The sequence below is a fragment of the Drosophila rhopaloa genome, unplaced genomic scaffold, assembly GCF_018152115.1.
Source record: "Drosophila rhopaloa isolate 14029-0021.01 unplaced genomic scaffold, ASM1815211v1 contig_2, whole genome shotgun sequence".
Lineage (NCBI taxonomy): Eukaryota > Metazoa > Arthropoda > Insecta > Diptera > Drosophilidae > Drosophila > Drosophila rhopaloa.
The window spans coordinates 26,667,075-26,688,948 of NW_025335083.1; the positions used below are offsets into that span (position 1 = coordinate 26,667,075).

The following is a 21,874-nucleotide window of genomic DNA, read 5'->3' on the forward strand; positions in this document are numbered from 1 at the left end:
TTGGCGGTTCGGTTGGATTTAATTTTCCTCAATTTAAAAGTCATTTAATAAATTAAACTTTCCCCATGATCCCCGCAAGCTCTGACTACACTCTCACCTGGATGAAAGAATCACCAAGAACACCCAAACGACTGCATAGGTATAGAATTTATTTAATTACATTTATAACATTAACATCTATATATAATGTATATATGTATGTATAAGTTGCATTTCGCTATGGGGTTCGATTTGGTTTTGCGGGACAAGAAATCCATAGTCTGGGAGTGGCGGAAATTAAAACGAAACCAAGTGTAAGAAATAATCGTAGTTTAATCGGTTTCTTCAAAGTAACTTAGGAAATAACTAAAAAGACTCTTAAAACTTACAACTTATACACAAACATATGTTCAACAGCGCTTCATCTGTTTTAACTTGAAAATGTGTGTTCTTTTTACTTGCTTTCTTCTATTCTTACTTTTTTTCTGTATCAGTTTCTGCTTCTGGGTGACCTTTTGCAGATCTGATCTTTTGTGTTCTCGTATCGTTAATTGTGTTATATAATGTACAGTTTCTCTTTAGTTTAGTTTTAAAACATACAACTAAATACGCGCTAAACACTAATTAAACTGTATTTACATTTCATATTTGTTAGAGTCTAAATAATTTAAATATTTTACAGTTTTCATTCCTTTTCTTTTACTCATGTTTAATCTTTTTTTTGTATTATTCTTGCGGTCACATAATTTACAAGTGGGTGTGAAAACTTATGTTTAAGTTTAAGGAGTGTACAAAGAGGGAACTACATATATAGGTTATTGTATCATATTGTAAGGGGTATGTTTATGTTTCTTGTGGGGTGTCAGCATAATGGTGTAAAGGGGGCCCTGAAACTACCCAACATTGTACAAAGTTTCGCGCACAAAAACTAACAAGTGGGTGGAGATCGGAACGCCTTTATTAAGATTTAGACCAGTGATTTTCGGCTTTAGTTTTGTGGCAGTGGTTGTAATAAAAAAAAAATAGAAACAGAAGATGGGAGACAACAAACGAAAAGAACAACAGCGTTAAGTCGGAAACTGTATCGTTGCAGGTATTTTTGAGAGGATATATGTAACTCTGGTGCAGAGCGGAAGTAACAACACGAAACGAAGCAAAACGTGTCTAAGCTTTAAAGTATTTGGCTTAACATATAGGTTATAATTAAATACGCGTCTAGATAATGTAATGTGTAATGTATACGTGTGTATGTTATCGTAGGAAAAGCCTCTGGGCGTATCACTAAACCTAATTGTGCTTGACAGCATGGGCGACAGTCCAGACTCATTTGAAGTTCTTTGGGTCTATGTCAAGCCCCGTTTTTAGTTTTATAGACAGGCATTCCATAGAGCCAAGGAACCGATCGTATGAAAATTAAACGGTGGTTGTTCGGAAGCGAAAACTTTGTATAACGCAGAGCAGTGACTTTCCCACCGAACTAGTCGGAAGTTAAAAACAAATCAAAACTTAATCGTGTTACGGATAGGATCAGATATCAATATTATGTATGGGTATTAGTATGCATAGTACAGTAAACAGTTATTATGTTTTAAGCTTTTTAAATTTCTTTCTATGTGTATGTGTAGATTTTTATGTTTTCGTGTTTCTTTCATTTTAAATTAAGCAAAAATAAAAATTTCTTTTTTGAGATCAAACTTAACGATACTTTTCAAGCTTTTTGTTAAAGGTTTTAAATTAGGGAGAGTTAAATAATTCATTTAGACAATTTTTCATCGTTTCGCTTCTGCTTTTGAAGTGTTGGGGTCTGAAGGGATTTATTTCGCTTTGTTTGAGTCTCTTGCGGATCTCTTTATGTTTGGGTGTGAGCTCCGCCTCAATGTTCTTCTGCTTCTCCTGCATTTATTTTTTCTTTAAGTTCTTTTTGTTTTCTTTTACTTTGCTTTTTTAAACTTTTGCTTGTTTAATCGCTATTTAAAATTACTTAAAATTCTAGAAGAGCGTAACTTGTTTGTTTCTTTTTTATGTTTTCATTTAGGGATTGTATTTGCCTGTGGAGTTTAACGACCGGTAATATTATTTTTGAGTGTTGCTTTCATTAGTTTTGAATTTTCCAGTAATTCGCCTGTTCTGTGGTTTAGACAGTGGCAATGACAATCAGGAGGTGCGCCAACTCGGCCACACGATTCTTGAGATCAGGAGCAGCACGTTCCAGGTTCTCGTTAGCAAAATCGCAAGCTGGGAAGATGTGCACCACGTAGGCCGCCTGCTCGCTGCCCGGAATGGGTATGTTCACAATGCCGGCGGCCATTTTCTGTTGCAGGTAGGTGATGAATCCGGTTTGGAGGTTCCTTGAATGCTGCAGGACATCGGCGTGATCTCTTCCGCATGGCAAAGCCAGAAGCATGCAATGTTCCTTGTCCACCTTGGATTTTAAAGGGATAATATTAATACTGCCCAGACTTCTAAAACCTATTATCTATAGTCATGTAAAGCTAAATCGACAAAATGTACATACCTGCATCTTCTTGGCGACACCTTCCAGCTGAGTCTGTTCCAGTCGCATCCTCTGGGCAATTCTCAGCAACGGCGTGTTGGTCTCCACCAAACTGGGAAGTGAGGCTCTTGCTACATTTGGGTTACCATGCACAAAGTGCATCTGGACGGCGGCCTGATCAGTTTTCAGGGCCAGTAAACCCTGCCACATCACCGGATAGCGTTGCAGCAGAGTGACCAGTGAATCACCAGGTGGTGGAGCCATGGCTGGAGGTATTTGATGGGCGGCCAATTCCATGCCAGCGTGCAGAGTAGGTGGTAGATGATCCTGCTGTTGTTTAACTGCAATTGCAAATGAAGAATATTCGTTATGAGATTGTACTGTTTTACATCAAGACCCCTTGACACTCACCAACAGCTGCGATCATTGACATGCGGTCCATCTCGTCAAGCTGAATTTCCATTGCCTTGACTGGGTGAAGGATATTTCCCGGCTGCATTTGTGGTGGGACAACCGCAGTTGGTCGATGCGCTGGCGGTGGTTCTAGTTGTAAGCCACCACTCTCGTAGAAGCCTCGCGAAGCCATTTCACTGAAATGGGCCGGTGGAATGCGGGCATTGTGTACATAAACCTGCGCCATTTGCGGTGAGTCTGAGAAGATAGAAAATTTTGGTCATTCGGAATTGCCCTAAAAGTCATAAGACTTTTAGCACTTACCAGCTGCGGTGCGATCCTGTGGACTCTGCAAGCTGTGTGGCACTGCGATGTTCCTTGAAGGTCCACTGCCAGGACGTCGTAACTCTAGCGGCGGACTGTTGCTAATCTTGTCGTCATAATCGCCACCTCGCATTAAATGATGCTGGTAGAGAATGAAATCCCTGGAAGCAGTCACGCCTCGATACGTGGAATCGTTCTAAAAAAGGCAATCGACAAAAAATTTATTGATTAGCCAATGTTTTACTCATAGTATTTTTTCTATATGGCTGCAGGCTAGTGAAGAATTTGGTTACACTACTTGAAAGCTCCGCAAGTAAAACTTGTGCATTACCGGTGTTATGGGCGATGCCTGCTGATGAGCTGGAGGCGGACTCTGGGTTCGCCGTCCACTGACATAAGCGCCCAAGTCATGCTGCATCCACAGTTAGCAATTTCGAATAATAAAATTAGTTTATGGTTAGTAAAAAGAAAAGATTTGAATTCTTTAAACCTCAAATAAAGTTATAAAAAAAGGAAATAAAACGGAAAGAACCAATATGCTATGAAATAATTTTTTTAAACATTTTTAAGACCGTTAAACTAAAATAAATGTGTATTATTATTTAATGCATTATTTAAGACTTACCAGACTAGCATCGAAAGTACCGCCGGGCATTCCGGGTGGTAAAACCAATGGCGATATCCTCGGCTGGCCCTGCGGACTGATGTTCGGAATGGCTGTGCGCATCCCTGAAAAGAAATTAAAGTAAGCTAGGATTTTGGTAATGCTGTAGGGCTTCGTTAACTCACCAACTGCTGCTGCGGCAGAGTTCCCCTGCTGCTGAGCGGATTTTAAAACTGTGGCTGACACCGGCGGTGGACTGCCAACACTTCCCGGCATGATCTGTGCAGCATGCAGACTGTGCACAACAGGATTTGGCTTTCCAGGTGGCGGCGAAGGAGTCAATTGATGCTGCTGTGGCTGCAAATGAACTGGTGGTTTTTGCTGCAACAGCATTCCAGGATGGGTGGGCAATATCATGCCGTGTGGAGGCAGCTGCACCGGAACACCCTTCTGCTGATTGGGTTGTTTATACAGCTGTTGTTGCTGCTGCACGGCTGCCAAGGAAGTGGGCGGCAAAACATTGGTTGCGTAGCCGAAGTTGGACTTGCCCAGCTGCAAATGAGATCCTGCTGACGAAGAGGGTGGTGGTTGCTGCTGTTGCGGTTGGGGCACCACGGATGTCTTGGAGCTCACCACATGCAATATCTGCGGTGGCGCTGCTGAAGTCGCCTGCTTGATTACCAGAGTTTGTTGTTGTTGCTGCTGCTGAGGATTTACGGTGGCTCCTGGTCCCAACTGTTGTTGCTGCTGACCCGGAATCCTCGGCGAATGTGCTGTTGGTGGAGGCACATTGACCAGCAGATGTTGTTGCTGCTGCAGGTGACGTGCAATGATCTGAGGTTGCAATAGTTGTTGATTTCCGTTACCATCTGTGAGCAACATGTGGCCGGGATGTGGTTGCTGTTGCTGCTGCGGGAGCTGAGGTACTGGCTGCTTAGTGGGTGTCAATTGCTGCTGGAGATTCTTTTCCCTGTTCAGCACGTGAGCCTTGAGTGGTTGAGGTGGCCGCACATTGGTGTGCTGCGCGTGTTGCAGGACAGCGGGTAGAGGATTCTGCTGGAGTACGATAGGTTGTTTTGGTGGCGCCACTATCTGTGGTAGTTGCTGCTGCTGAATCACCAGTGGACTGGGGTTTCCTTTCACCAGTACACTCACAGGTTTGTTGAGTAGAGCAGCTGCTGCCGCGGACTCAAGCTGCACGGATTTTCCCAAAGCTGTAATGGGAGTCGCTGCATTAGATGCAATCACAGTGGCACTAATCTGCAGATTTGCTTGCTGCTGTTGCTGCTGCTGCGAGGGAGGAGGAGGTGGACCAGCTTCATTGCTGCTGTTGGCAGGAGCAGCAGCGGTAGCTGCTGGAAGATTGCCCTCCTTGCCTTGGGGCATTCCTGCGGTGATTACTCCCGTGACAGGGTCAACTAGAGCCTTGCTGACTGCATCTGCTGCACCGCCAGTGATCTTTTGAGTAGCAGGCGCAGCTGTCTGATGCATTGGTAATCCCCCGGTGGGGATGGATGAGTTGATGGCCTGATAGGATTCGATCTCCGCTGCCGCAATAGCCTTCTTTTTGGGATGTTGTGGCATTGTAGGCTTGGGAGCGGTTATGGCAGGCACAGGAACGGGAACCGGCACGGGAACGGGTGCAGTTACGGTCACAGAAGTTGGAGTAAGAGTAGATTCCGAAGCCTGAACTGGTTCAACATCTTTGTTATCCAACTGTGGCATATGCGGCTGCACTTGAACTAGTTCAGCTGGTGGTAGGAGAACCGATGTAGGAGCGGCAGCATTTATGTTTGGCGCGATCGTCTCATCCATCAAGCTCGCTGGCGGTTCACCAATGGTCTTTCTGTCCTTGGATCGCCTTGGACGCCCCACTGCATTGGCGGTATGTACTACATCCGTCTTCTTGGCCTGTGCATTTCTGCCCGAACGTCGTGGTGGAGTTTGGGCACCTTTCGGCAACTGTTGTCCTACACCAGTTGGTGTGTTGGTATTTCTCACCACGTCTTCGATGATATCGTCTACTGTACTCCGATCCTCCTTCTCCTGAAGACGGCGTGACTTTCGTGTGTTACTGGACTCGGAGGTGTCTCCCCCTATTGGATCAATTTGTGCTGGAAGTTCCGGCTGCAGCTGTTGTTGCTGCATTGGATGTTCCATTTCACTGTTGTTCTTAATTGAGGGTTGCGCTTTATTGATGGTGAGAATGAGACGTGGTCGTTGGTCATCTGCAGGTGGCGCAACATTTGAGTTAGCCTTGCCTTTGGGCTCTTCGCCCGCGTCTTCATGAAACTCATAGATATCCTGACTGTTTCCAACTTGACTAGCGACTTGTTGTTGGGCTTGCGCCTGAGTCAAGGCTTGATTTCTGGCCTTCTTCTCTGCAGCTGTGAGCACAGGATTGGGAGGAATTGGAACTGCTGGCTGTGCAACCACAGGCGTGTTTACTGTTACCATTTCCATTGCCTTTCGCTGCAGATCGAGCTGCTGCTGCTGGAGTTGTTGCTGCAACAGCAAATTCCTCGGAGGTCTTCCTTTCCTGCCTCTGGTCACGGGAGCTGTAACTGGTTTCCTCAGCCTGGTTTGCACTCCATTATCACCTGGCTGCAATACTAATCCCAAATCCGTTCCAGGGGCTGCTATTGTTGAATTTAACGGGAAGCCTCCTTGCTTCTTCGCTCCCCTCGGTTGTCGTCCTCGCTTGGCGGTACCTCCTCTTCCTGGTGGTCTGCCCACAGTTGGTGTGGCCGGCTTTGTTGGAGGTATTTGCCTGGTCTCCGTCTCATCCTCTGTATCGTGATCGTTTGAGCTGTTTATACTTATAGAAGAAGGAGTTGATAGGGGAGCCTCCTGGGCGATAGAATTATCCATACACTGCGGGTTGGGAATTGCAGCCTGTGCAACTGTCTGCATATCCACTGGTCGTTTATCATCCTTACTAGCCATCGGTGTATCTAGCTTCTTAATCACACTGTCAATATTCACCTCCTTGGCTGACCAGTAATCACTGTCTACTTCCTTGGAATCCTGTTCGATAAGCTCATCCTGCTTGGGCTGCGAGATCTTGATCAGATTCTCCTCCGTTAACAGGGAGGAACCCGACTTTGGTGAGATTACGGCCGAACTGGTGGTGGGAGTGGGTGTACGAATCACCGAAACACTTTCCGATGTTTTGAGGGTTGTCATAGACGGTGATGGTTCCACGGAACCAGGAGCAGGATTTTCCTTGAAGTGGTTTGAAGGATAGTGTATGGCATTCGCAGTGCTTGATGGTGGTGGCACAACTTGATTTGGTGGGGGTACAATATGCTGTTGGACAATTAACTTTGGGGCATTCTGGATCACATTGAGTGGCGTTTGATGAGGAAGATTGCCTCCTGGCAAAGACAGCTGTTGCTGTTGATGGTGTGGTGGTTGTTGGTGTGGTTGTTGGTGTGGTTGCTGCTGCTGTGGATGTGGCTGGGCCTGGGAGCCAACTCTTGTCAAAATTGCTGCAGTCTGAGACACTTGGGCAACTTGTCCCAATGCATTTGTTTTACAGGGCGGACTGGTCGACAACTGTTGCGGATTGTGCTGCTGAGGCACACCTCGTTGTGGAAGCTGCGCATGATGTTGCTGTGATGGAAACATTGATGGGGAAGATCCCATATGGGCGGGTCCCTGAGGCGACTGTTGCAGCAGGGGAGCGTGGATCTGTTGTTGTAGCTTTTGTATTTGTTGCAATTGCTGTTGTTGGGCCTGATGTTGTTGGTTCAACTGTTGCTGAGCTTGATGCTGCTGCTGGGCCTGATGTTGCTGTTGGGTCTGATGATGCTGATTTAACTGTTGCTGGGCTTGATGCTGTTTTTGAGCCTGATGCTGTTGTTGAGCATGATGTTGCTGGTTTAACTGTTGCTGTTGAGCCTGATGTTGCTGCTGTGACTGATGGTGTTGCTGAGCCTGATGTTGCTGGTTTAATTGTTGTTGTGCTTGATGCTGCTTTTGCATTTGATGTTGTTGACCTGGAGACAGTTGTGGCGGCTGGCCATGCAGTTGTTGCTGTCGCTGCACTATCTGCTGATGCATAAATTGCTGCTGAATGTGTTGATGTTGCTGGAGCGTCGTCATCTTTGCCATCACCTGCGGCGATTGTTGCTGCTGCTGTCCCTGATGATGTTGCTGCTGGGCATTCACATGAAGGTTCTTGTGAGGGGGCAGGCTGCCCAAAGGTGGTGAGCTGGCCACCTGCGATTGACTGGCCTGTTGTGGCTGTACGGTGACCACTTTGCTGATGATCGTCGGATGATGTGGCACTGGTATCGCTGGCATTTTCTGCAGGGGAATTGCCAATAACTGTGGTGAAGTCTGCAACTCAATCACGGATTTGGGAGATTGTTGTTGTGATACCTGCTGTTGTTGTTGCTGCAGGTTTCTGGGCTGGTAGCTGTTTGTTTTACTAGTGGTAGGTGAGTTATTGGCACTGACCACTCGAGTTGTGGGACTTGCCAAGGGACTCATGTTAACACCTTGAACCTGTTGCTGAGATGGCGGTTGACTTACAACAGATCGTCCAACAGGGCTCAACTGACCTACCAGACGATTTTGGGCTCCACTACGGCCAGGTGAAAGGATCGGACTATGTGGAGAAGGAGCCCGAATGCCAGCCATGTAAGTTCCAGGTTGCTGGGGATGATGTGACTGCTGTTGCTGATGAGGGGACAACACCATTTGGGGCACCACAAAGTGGGCTGTCGGCTCTGGTATGGATATCGTTGGTGGTTGCATTATCAGGGATTGCGTCCGCAGTGTTTGGTGTGGTGCTTGCGGAGCCTTGGGAGTCGAAGCTTGTGGCAATATATTCGGACTGGAAGTTGGACTTCCAAATGAGAGAGATGCAGAAGCTGAAGCTGTTGTAGAAGCCGTGCTGGAGTTGGAGCAATTGCTCATCACATTGGAAAGATCCAGATTAATGACTGGGGTTAGATTTATTCCGCTTCCAACTGAATGAGGGGCAGGTAACACTGTGTGCACAGGCTGTACCAATGGCTGTTGGAGTTTACTGATTGTTGGTGGTTCAATCTTTACAGGGGTTGCAGGTTGCGGCTTCTGTGGCTCCGAAGATGGCAACTTGGTGATCACCGAAAGTTGAGGTGCTGTTTCTTTGCTAGCCTTGGGTTTAGACTCCCCCTGAGGTAGGTCAACCTTTGGCAGTTCTCTCACAGAAGAGCTGCTTTTATTGATGGTCTTCTCCGGAGACGAGGAGCTCTGAACAGTTTCATCGATCTTAAGACTGGGTCCACTGCTATCCGCCTCGTCGGGATTGTCTTCCGTGTCCGTATCAATCTGCAGATCTCTCTCCGATTGCGGAGTATCAGCCTTGATTTCCATCATATCCTCGTGCCGTAAACTGTGCACTGCCTTGTTGATTTCTTCGGGATCCAAGACCCCAGGGACGGGTTCTGGTTCTCGCTCGGGCTCCACTTCCGGTTCCTCCAGGATGACTGCAGGCTCCACAGCGGATTCTATGGCCTTGGCGGCCAAAGCTGCCTCTTCATCAGGTTCTGCTACCACTAGACCAGGAGTTTCCATCTCACTTACTGAGTTAATTTCATCCATGCCATCGAGTGAGTAGTCCGCAGTGGAGGAAGTGCCAAAACTTTCCCCCAACAGAGCGGATACGGCACTCTCCGTCTCCTCCTGGGAGATAGTCACGCGGGACTTGGTATCCTCTAACTTATCCGAAGGTTTAGTCGCACCTGGAGGCGATGCCACCGGAATTTTCGGCTCATCTGCCAATGTATCGAGAAGAGATGATGAATTAAACTCTGCTGAGATAGATTGCACGGCCGATTCGCTTATCCTATCATCTAGCTGGCCATCAAAACCGGGTATGAAGATCTCCTTTTTCTTGATTAGAGCTAAGGCGCTGGTAGGCGATGTTTCCACACCTCCTGCTGCTGCAGCTCCTGTTGCGCTGGCTCCTGCTGCTGTCGAAGATGTGGGCGTGGTGGCCAAAGCGGAGGAGGAATTCACACTAGCTCCACTGCTCACCGGAGTTTCTGCAGACTGAGTGGACAACATGGAACTGTTGGCTATAGTTGGAGTTTTAGGTATGGGACTAATCAGGCGTGGTTTCTCCCGCGAAGGAGTGAGGCTATCGCTTCCACGGCTCGTGGGAGTCATGGGTTTCTGCTTTGGAGTGGGAAGCAGATCTTCATCATCATCGCCTATTAGACATGGCAAACTTGGAGACGGTTTGCATAGGGATGGCGATGAAGCATGCTTGGCGTCCATCTGCTCTTCGGCATGCTTGCTGGCTGCTTGAACATTGACAGTCAGCTTTCCAGGAGTAGGAGGCGCGGATGAAGTTAGTGCCACACTTGGCAAGGATTCCCTGCGATGCTGCTGTTGCAGCAATTTTTCCTGTTTTTCCTCTTTGGATCGCTTTTTCTTCTTCTTTTTGTCCTTGCTCTTATGCTGCTCCTGCTGCTCCGGTTTGGTACCCACCGAGGTGTTGTCTTCGTTGTCAGAGAATCGGAACACATCTGCCATATCGGATCTGTATGTGGTGGCTGTGGATGGAGTGGCTTCCTCTGGCATCGTCTTACTGTCAAAGTCAATCATTAGTTGTGCCTCTAGAGCTCTTCCTGCTTCATCCATATCCACGCTGTTATCATCCTCCATTTTAGTTAATGTCTTGGTAGATTGCTGCTGTGCTTGATGTTGCTGTTCCCGTTGAGATTTCTCGCGCCGCTTTTTCTCACGCTTTTCCTTCCGATGTCTTTCCCTATCCGAATGGGAAGATGAGCAACTGCCAACTGCCTGCCGACTTCTTTCTGGCTGCTGTTGTTGCTGCTGTTCATCCTCCTGCACAGGCAATTGACTAATTGCTTCCTGATTCTTGCTGGTGGTGGGTGTGGAAGGTTCCTGTTTGAAGGTTTGCAAAGCAGCGGACACAATTGGACCAGTTGTAGACACACAGCTTGCTGTAATGTCCTTAATGCTTTCTACTTGCTCATCGGGAAACTGGCATTCTTCCTCATCAGAAATAATGCCAAAGATGAACTCCATTTTATCCTCTCCTCTCTTCGACGGCTGAGCTGTTAAAGGCGCCGAAGTGGGCGTAGCAGGCATGGGCGAAACAGTAGATTGTACTCCACCTGAGTTGAACACTTTTGTAGAGGAGTCCAGGCTTTTCGATTTCTTTGACTTCTTTAGGCGATGGCGCTCTTCCTTAGACAACTTCTCTAAGGTTATATCATTGGTGGTGGGTGTATTTGTGGCGTTTACAGGGATGCTGTTATTGGTATCTGTCATATTCCTCAGCTTCTCCCGTTTCTTTTCCTTTCTCTCCTTGTGCTTCCTCCTATCACTGGCCGAAATGTCCAACGGAAGTAAAGCACTCTCAGTTTTGAGATCATCAAAACTACCAAACTTGGTCTTGCACTCTGACGAAGAATGGACGTCAAAGATGGATGGCGTCGATGGAGTAACCAACAGAGGAGTCGCAGGAGCAGATGTCTCCGCTGTGGAAGAGGACTTGAGGCGCCTCTTGCTCTTCTTGTGCTTTTTGCGAGTTTCTGGGGAATAATCTTTGACCTTTCCAGAATCAGAGTAGGCGTACGCTGAATTGTAGAAATCTCCATACTCCTTTTTTATGTCCCTTTCTGACTTCATCTTACGCTCCTCCATCGAGGAATTAGAATCATGTCGGGACTTAAACTTATGTTCGCTGTCGGAAAGCTGCTCTTGCTTGATTTCCTGGGCGGGAGCTGCGGGTTGTTCTTGTTTTATCCCCAAATCAGGAGCCGGCTGGGATTGTGACTCAGAATCGGATGTAATCCTGGTCGAGTGTGAGTTCCTCTTTCCGAGATGATTGTGCTTCATAACATTTCTTCTAATCTCGTCTTCGGAACTATCGTCACCATCGCACAGTCTCCGCAGATTCTGCTGCATCTGATGGACCCTGTTTGCATCTGGCATTGAGATTGTATCCTGCTGTCCCTGATCTCCTGGCTCTGCATCCGAATCGGAGAAAATGCGCCGTTGGTGCCGCTCATCATCGTCATCATCATCGCTGCTGGACAGTCCAGGGTAACGACCATGGAAACTGCTGCTGCCACTATTTCGATGGTGACGATCCTCGAACTCAGTGTCAGAGTCTCCATCATAGCTGGTAGAGCGCTTTTTCTTGGCACGAGACTGCTTTAGCTGCGAAAACTTGGCCTTGATCTTTTTTTCCTCCGCCTGTCGTTGCATATTCTTACAACTCCTGGCTTTAACTTTATCGTACATTGAGACATTGGGGCAATCGTCCGGGATGTCGAAGATGGAGTGCTTCTTAGAGGCATCATCGGTGTCGTCAGAGTCTGCGGAGCTCAACATCATAAGTTTGGCGCGGAGTGATTTCGACGAAGAGTGATGGCCTTCATCAGATCCCCTAGAAGATTTCCGCTCCACACTTCGCCTGTGATGATGATGATTGGGCTTTCCACTCGAAGCGTTGGTGGCTGCTGAGCTGAGTTCTCCAGCGGATCCACTTCCCGCCGCAGAGATTCTCCTGTGAGGATTATGCTGCTGTGGTGTATGCTCTTCATCTGTATTGGTGGATTCCGCCACCGAATGACGCTTCTTTTCACGATGGTGATGATGATCCCGTTTACTTTTATGCCTGGAAGATGAACTACTACCATGATGGTGACTACTGGAGTGGTCCTTCTCCTTTTCTCTTTTGGGTTGAGGATGCTGCTCTTCTTCACTTGTATTTATTTGCTGCTTAGCTTGAGAACAGGGCTCTACTACGACCTCCATGGATGGATTCGTTTCTATGGAGCTGACACTGCTCTTCTGGTGATGCCTATCCCGGCGATGATGCTTTGACGATGAGGAGGAACTTCCTCCACTGCCATGGGATTTCGAACTGTGTAACCCACTATTTTTTTCCTCCTTGGAACTACTGCTCTTGTGGTCTTTGGAATCCCTGCGGTCGTTAGTATTGTGAGCTGAGGTATTCTGGGAGTTTTCCATACGTATGCGCTTCACATAATCCTCATGGTGATTCAGATGACTAGACCCTGCTCCGCCACCACCGGTACTGTGGTTGCTTTCTTGTGAGCTAAGGCGGCGCTTATGAAGGCGCACTGGTGAATTTCTGGATAGCTTCCGCGAGCGATCTTTGAGGGCATTTTCTGAAGGGGTTGAAGCAGCAACAGTCGGAGTAGCGGGAGCAGTGGCTTCCACGGAGTTTTCCTTGTTGTGCAGACAGTCACTGGACGCCGTTGAGTGTGTGGTATTGTTATGGGAGTAAAAGCTGCTAGCTTCGGAGGTTGCCTCTACTTTGCTCTTGTGGTACGAGGAGAGCTCGCGCATCCTGCCCATACGAGCTTCTGACTCAGCATCTACGGCGCGCCGAGATTGTTCCTTTTCTCGCTGCTCTCTGTCTCGATGCTCCTTCTCGCGGTGGAGCTCCTTTTCCCTTTGCTCTTTTTCTCGCAGCTCCTTCTCTTTTTGCTCCTTTTCACGCAGATCTTTTTCGCGTATCTCCTTTTCTTTTTGTTCTTTTTCGCGATGCTCTCTTTCTTTAAACTCTTTTTCTTCTCGTTCCCTCTTTTCCAGATCGTCTTGGACCTTTCTCTCCCGTTCCCTTTCCTTTTCTTTCTCCTCCTTGGCTTTACGATCGTCCCTCTCCTTTTCCTCCTGCAGGTCCTTGCGCTCCTTGTCCTCGCGGTCTTGTTGTTTACGCAGATCCTTTTCTCGCTTTTCCTTTTCCTGGCGCTCTTTTTTCTCCCGCTCGTGACGCTGGTCTTTTTCGGATTTCTCCGCCGGCTCTTCGGGCTCGCTGGAGTCGTCTGTAATGCGGGGAGTAGCTGACTTGGACGACTGAGAGGTGGCCGAGTTCTTTCGTTTATCGGAGGACGAAGAGGACGATGAAATTTTGTCCGACTTTTTGTTTTTCTTGTCGCTGTCCGACCGATTGTTGTGCTTGCTGTGGGACTTCTCGTGGCTGCTGCTGCTTTTCTTGGAACTAGAACCACTCTTTTTCGTCTGCTCGTCCTCATTGGAGTTCGTCTGTGGTGGCTTTTGTACATGTGTGGCTGCTATGGTTGAGGAACTGTTACCGTTGGACGATGATGATGAAGTAGATACAGATGCAGACGCAGATGATGTTGCTGATACTGAGGATGAACTGCTGGTAGTGCCCACGTTGGTACTCCCTGGAACTGAGGCAGATTTTTGGAGGTGAACTCTCGCTGGCGAAGGTTGAGGAGCATCTGGAACGCTTAAACTCTTGGTCAGATTGCTTCCAGAAGCCTGCCCAGCTGATCTTGATTGTTTTCCCATTTCGGGAGGTGGTGGTGGTGCTGGCTGCACCGCTGGTGGTGGCGCAGCGGTGTTTGGCAATGGCGGGTGACTGGGAAACGGGTACTGAAGACCCTTGGTGGGTCCCGAATTAGCAGCTGGTGAGGATGAGGCGGCTGTAGATGATCCACTGACTCCTCCACTCGATGCTCCCGGTGCTGCAGGTTTTGTCAGCTGTCCCAGATTGGCAGGTGTTGGTCCTCCCACCGAAGGTGAGGGTGATGGGCTGTTGTAGGGCGACATCGAGGCTTGAGGGGAGTTCATAGGTGATAAACTGCTTAGCCTCTGGAGCAATCCTGCCGTTTTGCTACTCGCCGAGTTGCCCATTACACCACCACAGTTTCCAATTATAGGAGTTGTCTTGGTGGCCGCAAGATTGGGCAAGGCAGGTGAGGTGTTCCCGCTGGATGGGCCTCCAGGATGTCGAGATACACTATGTCCCAATAAAGATCCCACCACGAGATTGGCGGAACTCGAGCCCAATGCAAAATCAGAGCCTGCTGGATCGTACCACTGGTTTTTCTTCAGCCGTTGAAAATCGTCATCAAAAATACTTTTTTTGGCCAGCAGGGATTTTACAATGTCCGACGGTTGCAGTTCATCAATGTCAAGGAACTTGTGCCGGGAATTACTCGTGGAGCTGGAAACGGTTCCACTAGAACTGTTGCTGTTACCGGATCCCGAACTCGTTTGATGAGAATTAAGACCGGTACCCAAATTCAAGTGCATAGAGAGCTGCCATGAGGGCGCGGCACTGGAGGGCGGATGACCGGAACTATGTTCTCTGCTGCTTCCACCAGACCATCGTTCGTAGTTTTCCTCAAAATTGCGTAGTCGTTCATCCAGTGAGGGACTTCCTCCTGCATTTTGACCAGGTACATCCGAATCACTGGAGTTGGAACTCAGAGAGCGTGGACGCGCCGGACTGGCCATTAACCCAGAGTTAGAGGATGACGTCCCGTGCAATTGCTGCGACTGCTGCTGGAGATTGTGCTGGTGGTGTTGGTGGTGCGAGGACGAACGCCAGTATCGCGAAGAGGGACTGGGCAGGAATGCGGATGCAGAACTGGGTCCCATTCCCTGACTGGCGTTTAGACTAGAGTTGTTGAGGGAGCATGTTGAAGATGAAGATGCTCCTAAGCTTCCCAGCCCTCCGGACGATCCTCCACCCAGTTGCTGCTGCAAGTAGCTACTTCCTGCTCCGCAAGCACTCCCTCTGGACTGCTGCTGCTGGAAAAAGAGCACTCCAAACTTTGGCAGGGGTAGCCACATGACCTCCCGGGCCCTTTCCCTCGCTCTTTCTCTGGGTGGAGGCAGGCGTCGTGGCTCTGTGGGCAGCACTTCAGGTCGCTCATCACACAATGGCGTTCCAGGGCGAGATCCATCCGCACTTTCTCCTCCGCTGGCCTCGTGTGAATGATGGGAATGTAGCTGATGACCCCTGCCTCTGGAAACATGATGATGGTAGTCATCCACCGGCGTGAGACTACTAATCCCGCCTAGACCAGATCCCCCAGAATTATTGCTGGTTGAGGATAAGCTGGACTGCTGCATGGTATTGGTCACTCGTCTTCTCTTCGCCGCCAACGAGGCGTTTATTATGTGCTGCTGATCCATGCTACTGGCTCCCACGAGTCCGTGTCGGAAAGCCGAGGAACTAGATAGCGCCGACAGAGCTCCCACATCTATTGACGGGCGACGGCAGCTTAACATCATGGATGGCGGTGCCGACTGCAGATGGCCGGGGAATTTCATGCCGGGCGAACCACTCGGAGTCTCGGAAACCCGTCGAATTTCGCTCTTGCGGTTAAGGGGATCGTGTATCACATCACAGTTCGACGAGGAGAGGGTGTTGGGTTTGTTGATGCTGCTGTGCTCGCCAGTGGACTCCAGCTGAATAAAAATATTATAATTAGTTTGCATATTCTTAATACAGAGTCGTTAAAAATGCTCTGGATTTTAGGATTACAATTTTTTTTGTATTTATATTTTAAAAACCGGAGGAAGGCTTTACTTACCCCGCTAACATTGGAATGATGGTGGTGATAGTGGTAATCCATTTTGATGCGCTTACGCGGACTGACCACGCCCTCATCACCACTGGACGGGCATTCCTCAAGTTGCTCTGCCAAATGGAAACGTTGATTGTGCACGGAGTGCAAATCTTTGGGTGTCTTACCGCAACGTCTCCTGCTAAGGTTATTGGTGCCAGGTCCTGTGAATGATGCTACTCCACACGCCGCTGCTCCTCCACCAATTTGGGTGTTGCCTAACATTCCGTCGATGGATTCTCCACCGGCTCCTGCAGGTCCAGTCAAACAATTTACACCCGGACCTAATCGAGTTATTATCGGAGAGTCGGAGCGGACTTCTTCATCCTGTATGGGATTTCCGGCACCTCCAGAACCCTCCTCTAAGTTGCGAAACCGGCGACCCGCATCGTTAAAATCAGAGTCGACGGTTTGTCGCGCACTTCGAGCCATTCGATACCTTTGCGCCAGAGCAGCCGACGAAATGGGCATCAAATTAGAGGAGGAGCCTACCACCGAGGGCATGGATGCGGTCGTAGATGCCGCTCCCAAGGAGTTGCCACTGCTGCTTACTATGGCGGACGCCAAACTGGGAGCTGGCATCGCACTGCACGCAGTGGTAACGCTTCCCGAACTAGTGCTCCCGCTGATGCCGGAAGTGCTTTGGTTGCTTGTGATGCCCCCAATGACAGTTCCACTATTAGACCCCCCCGGCGTATTGCTGGGCGAGCAGCCGTCGTTTGAGTTATTCTGATGCCGACTAAAGGATGATGCGCGAGATCGGGATTGTGACGAGGACGATGACGACTCATAGCGGCTAAAGCGGGAGTTCGAACCTGAAATATAACATAACAATAGTTAGGAAGATTATGAACACAGTGAAATTAATGCAGTCCAAGCACGTTTAACAAACTTACTGGCACTCTGTTGTTGCTGCTGCTTCTCTTGTTTGTCATAAAAGGCGTCTTGACACTCCCTCGACGCAAAGTCCACCTGCAACTTCCTGCCCCGCATGATCGTTCCACGCATGTCTTTCACTGCGGCCTGGGCATTCTGGACCTGGTCGTATAAAACCAAGGCCAACTGCCTATTTCGATCGATGCTGACTTTGGTCACAGTTCCAAATCGTGTGAACTGTGACTGAAGAAAGGGGTCTGACACCTTCTCGCCCACACCATCGATCCAGACGCAGTTCGTGGGCATGGATTTGCCGAACCCAAGCTTGATCCGGTTGCTGCCCAAGTGCTCTCCATCCATTTTCCGCATTGCCTTTACCACGGAAACAATGTCCGAGTACTGACAGAACGCGTAGGCATTCAGCCCCTGCTTCTTGATGTCAATCTCGATGATCTCACCGAAGCCCTCAAAGTGCCCTCGCAGCTCGCCGGCGGTGATGTCCTTTTCCAGGTTCCCGATGAAGAGTGTCCTTGTAGACTTTGGATGGTACTCATCCAGCTCGGCTTCATAGGGTCGGAACTCGTTGTCCTCGACATCGTAGCCCTGGTACGGTTCCACCTCAATCTTGCAACCGAAGAAATGTTTATCATGGGACACCTCCAGCGCTTTTTCGACGTCATCCGGCTTCTTAAAGCAAACTAAAGCATAGCGCTCCGAGTTCTGGCCCACCACCTTAACCCACGTGACCTTTCCGTGCTTTTTGTACTCATGGAAGAGACCATCCTTAAGGGATGTGTCCGATGAACGGGCGGGAAGGTTGCGGACACGTATCGCCAGCGGTCGGTTGTCTTCGGAATGCACCACGGGATTGGCCGTCAGACAGGAGGAAGATCCGCTGGAACTAGAGCTACTGCTCGAAGATGAACTGGAGCCACAGCCTCCGCCGCCGCCTACACTGCTGGTGGTGACAGCATTGCCACTGGGATTTGAAGAGTTGCCTGCAGAGTTAAAAGAAAGAAGGTAAATTAGTAACCAAACTTTGTCTGTTATGTACGGTGGAATCGAGATTGAAAACTCACTGGTTACGGCGACGGACTGGAGGCTACGCCCGCTGCGCCCCTCCGCCATCGCACAATTGCCCGTGGATTGTACGGGACTGGACGCGTGCGAGTGGGAGGAGGAGTGCGATGAGGAAGAGGAGCTGTGCGAACTGCTGTAGCTGCTCGGCGAGCGCGAGTGCGAGCGACTGGAGGAGGTGGTGCTGCGTCCGTGCAGGTGGTGCCGCGTTCGGATCGTATGCGTTGATATCCCATTGTCCACGGCGGCGGCCAGAGCAGCGGCCACATTTAAAATGTCACCGCTGGTGGCTGAGCTGGAGCCGGAATTGGAACCTGCTCCCGCCGCTGCTCCAGATCCTAATCCTGCCGATCTTGCAGCTCCAGTTGCTCCAGATGCTATCGTGGGCATTATTGGAGTTGCCGTGGCTATTGTATTATTTAAACTATTACTACTAAAACTATTGTTTGTGATTGTACTTGTCGTCGTCAATGGAGTTGCTCCTCCAGCCCCTCCTGGCGATTCTGAACCAGAGCGTGCTTCTCCGCTGCCCGCTGCTCCTGCCCCCTTCAGTAGCTTATTGAGTTTGTTGCTGTGCAGGAGCATCTTCCGCGAGGTTGCGGTGGTCAACGAGTCATCCGCAGCACTCCCCGCATAAGCCACGCTCCGATGCACGGCCGTGGTCTGCGATTGCGATTGGATCTGTATCTGTCCTTGAGCGGGAGAGGGGCAGGATCCTCCGGCTGCCCCCGCTGGGCTGCTGCTGTAGTGCGGGTGTTGAGGATTCTGAAGATGCGGATGCTGGTGCTGATGATGGTTGATCGGTGAGCTGCTCATTGCGAAGCCACCGGCTGCTAAGACGCCGGCATTGCCACTGCCACCAGGACTTTTTAATTTTGCCGTCGTTGCAGAAGCGGCGGCTTCGTACCATGACTGAGGTGGTGCCACCCGCACGCTCTGCTGGTTCTGGTGGATATTGTGGCTGCTGCTCCGGTCGCCTAGCGCTTGCGGTGCGCCATCTCCTACCAATCCTCCAGCCCCAGCTCCCGCCGATCCAGGTCCTCCAGCTCCAGCTGCACAGGCTGCTGTCGTCGTCGTCGTGTTGCTGCTGTGGCTGTGGATGTTGCTGCTGTTGTCGCTGCTGTTAATGCCACCGCTGTGACCACTGGCAGAACCATTCCTGTACAGGCGATCTCGGTTGCGCGACCTCTCGGAGGATCCTCCTGCCGCCGATGCGGATACGGACACGGAAACTGAAGCAGAGGGGCTCACGGACGATGGACTGGAGTTGGAGTTGGAATTGACCAAGGAAGATGAGTTGCTCGCCTGATATTGACTGACTAAGCGGCTATTGGGGCGATCGTAGTAGTTCCTTTCGTAGCTGTTTGTCGGTGGTTCCTCTGTAGACCTAAAATGAAGAATTTAAAAAATTTCCAAAATTTAAGTCAAGTGTTCTGCTAATTTATCTTATAAACTAGACCTTATTTTTATAGAGCTTAATAACTATTTCTTAAAATCGTTAAAAAAAAAGTACTTTTTATTAATATATAACTTGTGCTTGTAGAATTTTGTCAATCAAAGAACGAAATTACCTAATTCTTAATTTTTGTATATTCAATCCATACATTATACATTTGTAAAATAAATAAACCGGAATCCTCATATAAATTCTTAGAACTCGGCTTACTGATAGATAAGCTTCCATTCATATAATCTGTTATATTTTATATTCTAAGCCTAAGTTTGGTTCAAGTATTTTAGTATTTTAATAGTTAGTAGTACTAACAATATTACCATTTTAAATAGTTAGAGGGTGGTTTTCGGTTAAATTAATTAAGAAGTAGTGCAAATTGATGGTATAATTATGGTATACATACTAATTGACACTATATTATATTATATTATATTACTACTAACATAATAGTTTTGTATTTCTGTGCATACAATTATGTAGTAAAAGTATGCTGCTCATTATTACATAGCTTTCAGATCTTTATCGGTATCGCTCTCGGGTTTTTTATATTACTACTTTAATATTATATGCATATTATTAAATTAAGTATATATACATATAGAGTTGCCTTGTCAAGGAATCACAGTTATCTGAATAATTTTGTTTTTTGAAATAATATTTACGATATTTGGAATGTTAAAACCGGAATCTTTATGGCACAATATTAACCCACCTCCGCATAATATTATTTATCGGTTTTCGCTGGGAAAATCGTTGTCGTTGTATACTTTTCACGGTGGTCGCGGGCCCGGTTTATTTGCACAGCCCCACAGACGGGCTCCCTACTATTTGGGCCTATCATATCATCGGAAAACGTAAAGTTCTACCTAATTTAAGGCTTTTTCACTTATTCGCTTCCGATTTCAATGCACTATGTGGAATCGGCTCTTAACAAAAAATTTCACCCGGACAAACAAATTAACGGGCGCCAAATAAACTGACGTACGACCAACCAATTCGCCGATTCTTCTTTATTTTATTCGTATGCCTCTGTTTACGCGGCAACACACACGCACAAACAAATAACTCACACACAGAGGCGCTCGCACACACGCGCACTGCCACGAAGAGGCACAAACACAGTGGCAGAAAAAGCCGGGACCGGGAGAGCCACGTTCTTTTGCCTTTGTTACTTTTTTGAAAGCCAACCGGTTCCTTTTTTTCTGTATGAAATTGGTATTATTCCTTCACTTTTGCACGTTCTTTATCATAGCGATTCGCTCTTCATTTGAATAATTCGTTCTTTGGCTTATGCTTGTTTCGCTTACTGGACACCGATTTTGCTTTGTGTCGATATTCGCAAAACATGCCAGTTAACAGTGTGCTGTTAGGCGCTCGATAACAAATGTTACGCATTTATGTTGATCTATCGAAACCGAATTGTACTCTGGCAGCTGTTCGAACCAAAACCATGCTTCTATTTATAATAAAGTATTGAGAAGGGTTCAGAAAATAATAAAAAAATAAAATTTTAAACACCTCCTTGATTGCTCCTTTGCAGGTGTAAAGCAAAAGCTAATGTATCAATAAGCCATCAAGCTTAAATTTTATAAAAATTTGACTACGATATCACGTAGCTTTACCGGCCAAGAACTTGTGATAATTGCATGCGAAATTTCGTTTCTCTTGTCTTTTTCCTCTTTTAAATGTATTTAAAAAAATATATGGCCAATAATTGATAATTAATAAACATAACCACACACTCACGCATACAAACATATAGTACGAATGGAGCTACCAACTTCAAGTTAAGTTGTTAATTCTTTGACCCAGAGAGATATTTATGTGTAATTCCGAATAAATTTATAGTTGGACTGTTTGATAATTTCAGTTTTGGACCAAATAAATAATGCGTGTGCAAAAAAACACGCAGGGGGACAGAAAATGAAAGCAAAACCAAATAATAACTTCTACCTGAATTTTTCGAGTTGCAGCCTAAAACAATGCCACTAAGACGCAAAAACCAACCCCGGATAAATAAATGCGACTCACTCCATAGAACGACTTTGAAATGGAACAAGGGTTCAGTTCGGAATATTTCTTCTTTTCATGAGGGTAACAGCAAAACAGTCGCGACCTTAGATAAATGTTTTGGTTTCTGAGTTGCCATTGTTGAGGCAATGAGATGTACAATTCCCAAAAGCAAAACGGCGGTCAACGCAAAGAAAAATTTTCTAAATGGAGCTCGAAATTAATATCTACTGTATTCACGTTTTACAGCATAAATTCTGTAGAACAAAAGAAAA

The 21,874-nt window shown here is 47.7% G+C and overlaps 1 protein-coding gene across 8 annotated transcripts in view; it reads right to left on the bottom strand.

Annotated features, from left to right (window-relative positions):
- Window positions 1-132: 132 nt before the first annotated feature.
- The window catches only part of LOC108044733 (protein split ends), a 58,704-nt gene continuing 36,962 nt past the window's right edge, over window positions 133-21,874 (bottom strand). For 4 of the 8 annotated variants that reach the window (XM_017123844.2, XM_044459461.1, XM_017123839.2 and 1 more), the window contains 10 exons: window positions 18,139-19,523; window positions 17,080-18,057; window positions 16,151-16,998; window positions 3,980-16,025; window positions 3,816-3,919; window positions 3,522-3,602; window positions 3,191-3,386; window positions 2,885-3,124; window positions 2,495-2,814; window positions 133-2,401 (listed from right to left, as the gene is read on the bottom strand). In XM_017123844.2, the coding sequence (XP_016979333.1) occupies window positions 2,114-2,401; window positions 2,495-2,814; window positions 2,885-3,124; window positions 3,191-3,386; window positions 3,522-3,602; window positions 3,816-3,919; window positions 3,980-16,025; window positions 16,151-16,998; window positions 17,080-18,057; window positions 18,139-19,523 (16,486 nt within the window). In that variant the 3' untranslated portion in view covers window positions 133-2,113. Of the gene's footprint in view, window positions 2,402-2,494; window positions 2,815-2,884; window positions 3,125-3,190; window positions 3,387-3,521; window positions 3,603-3,815; window positions 3,920-3,979; window positions 16,026-16,150; window positions 16,999-17,079; window positions 18,058-18,138; window positions 19,524-20,301; window positions 20,628-21,874 lie in introns of those variants that run through there. The other 4 variants (XM_017123840.2, XM_017123845.2, XM_017123843.2 and 1 more) reach the window with 4 other exon arrangements.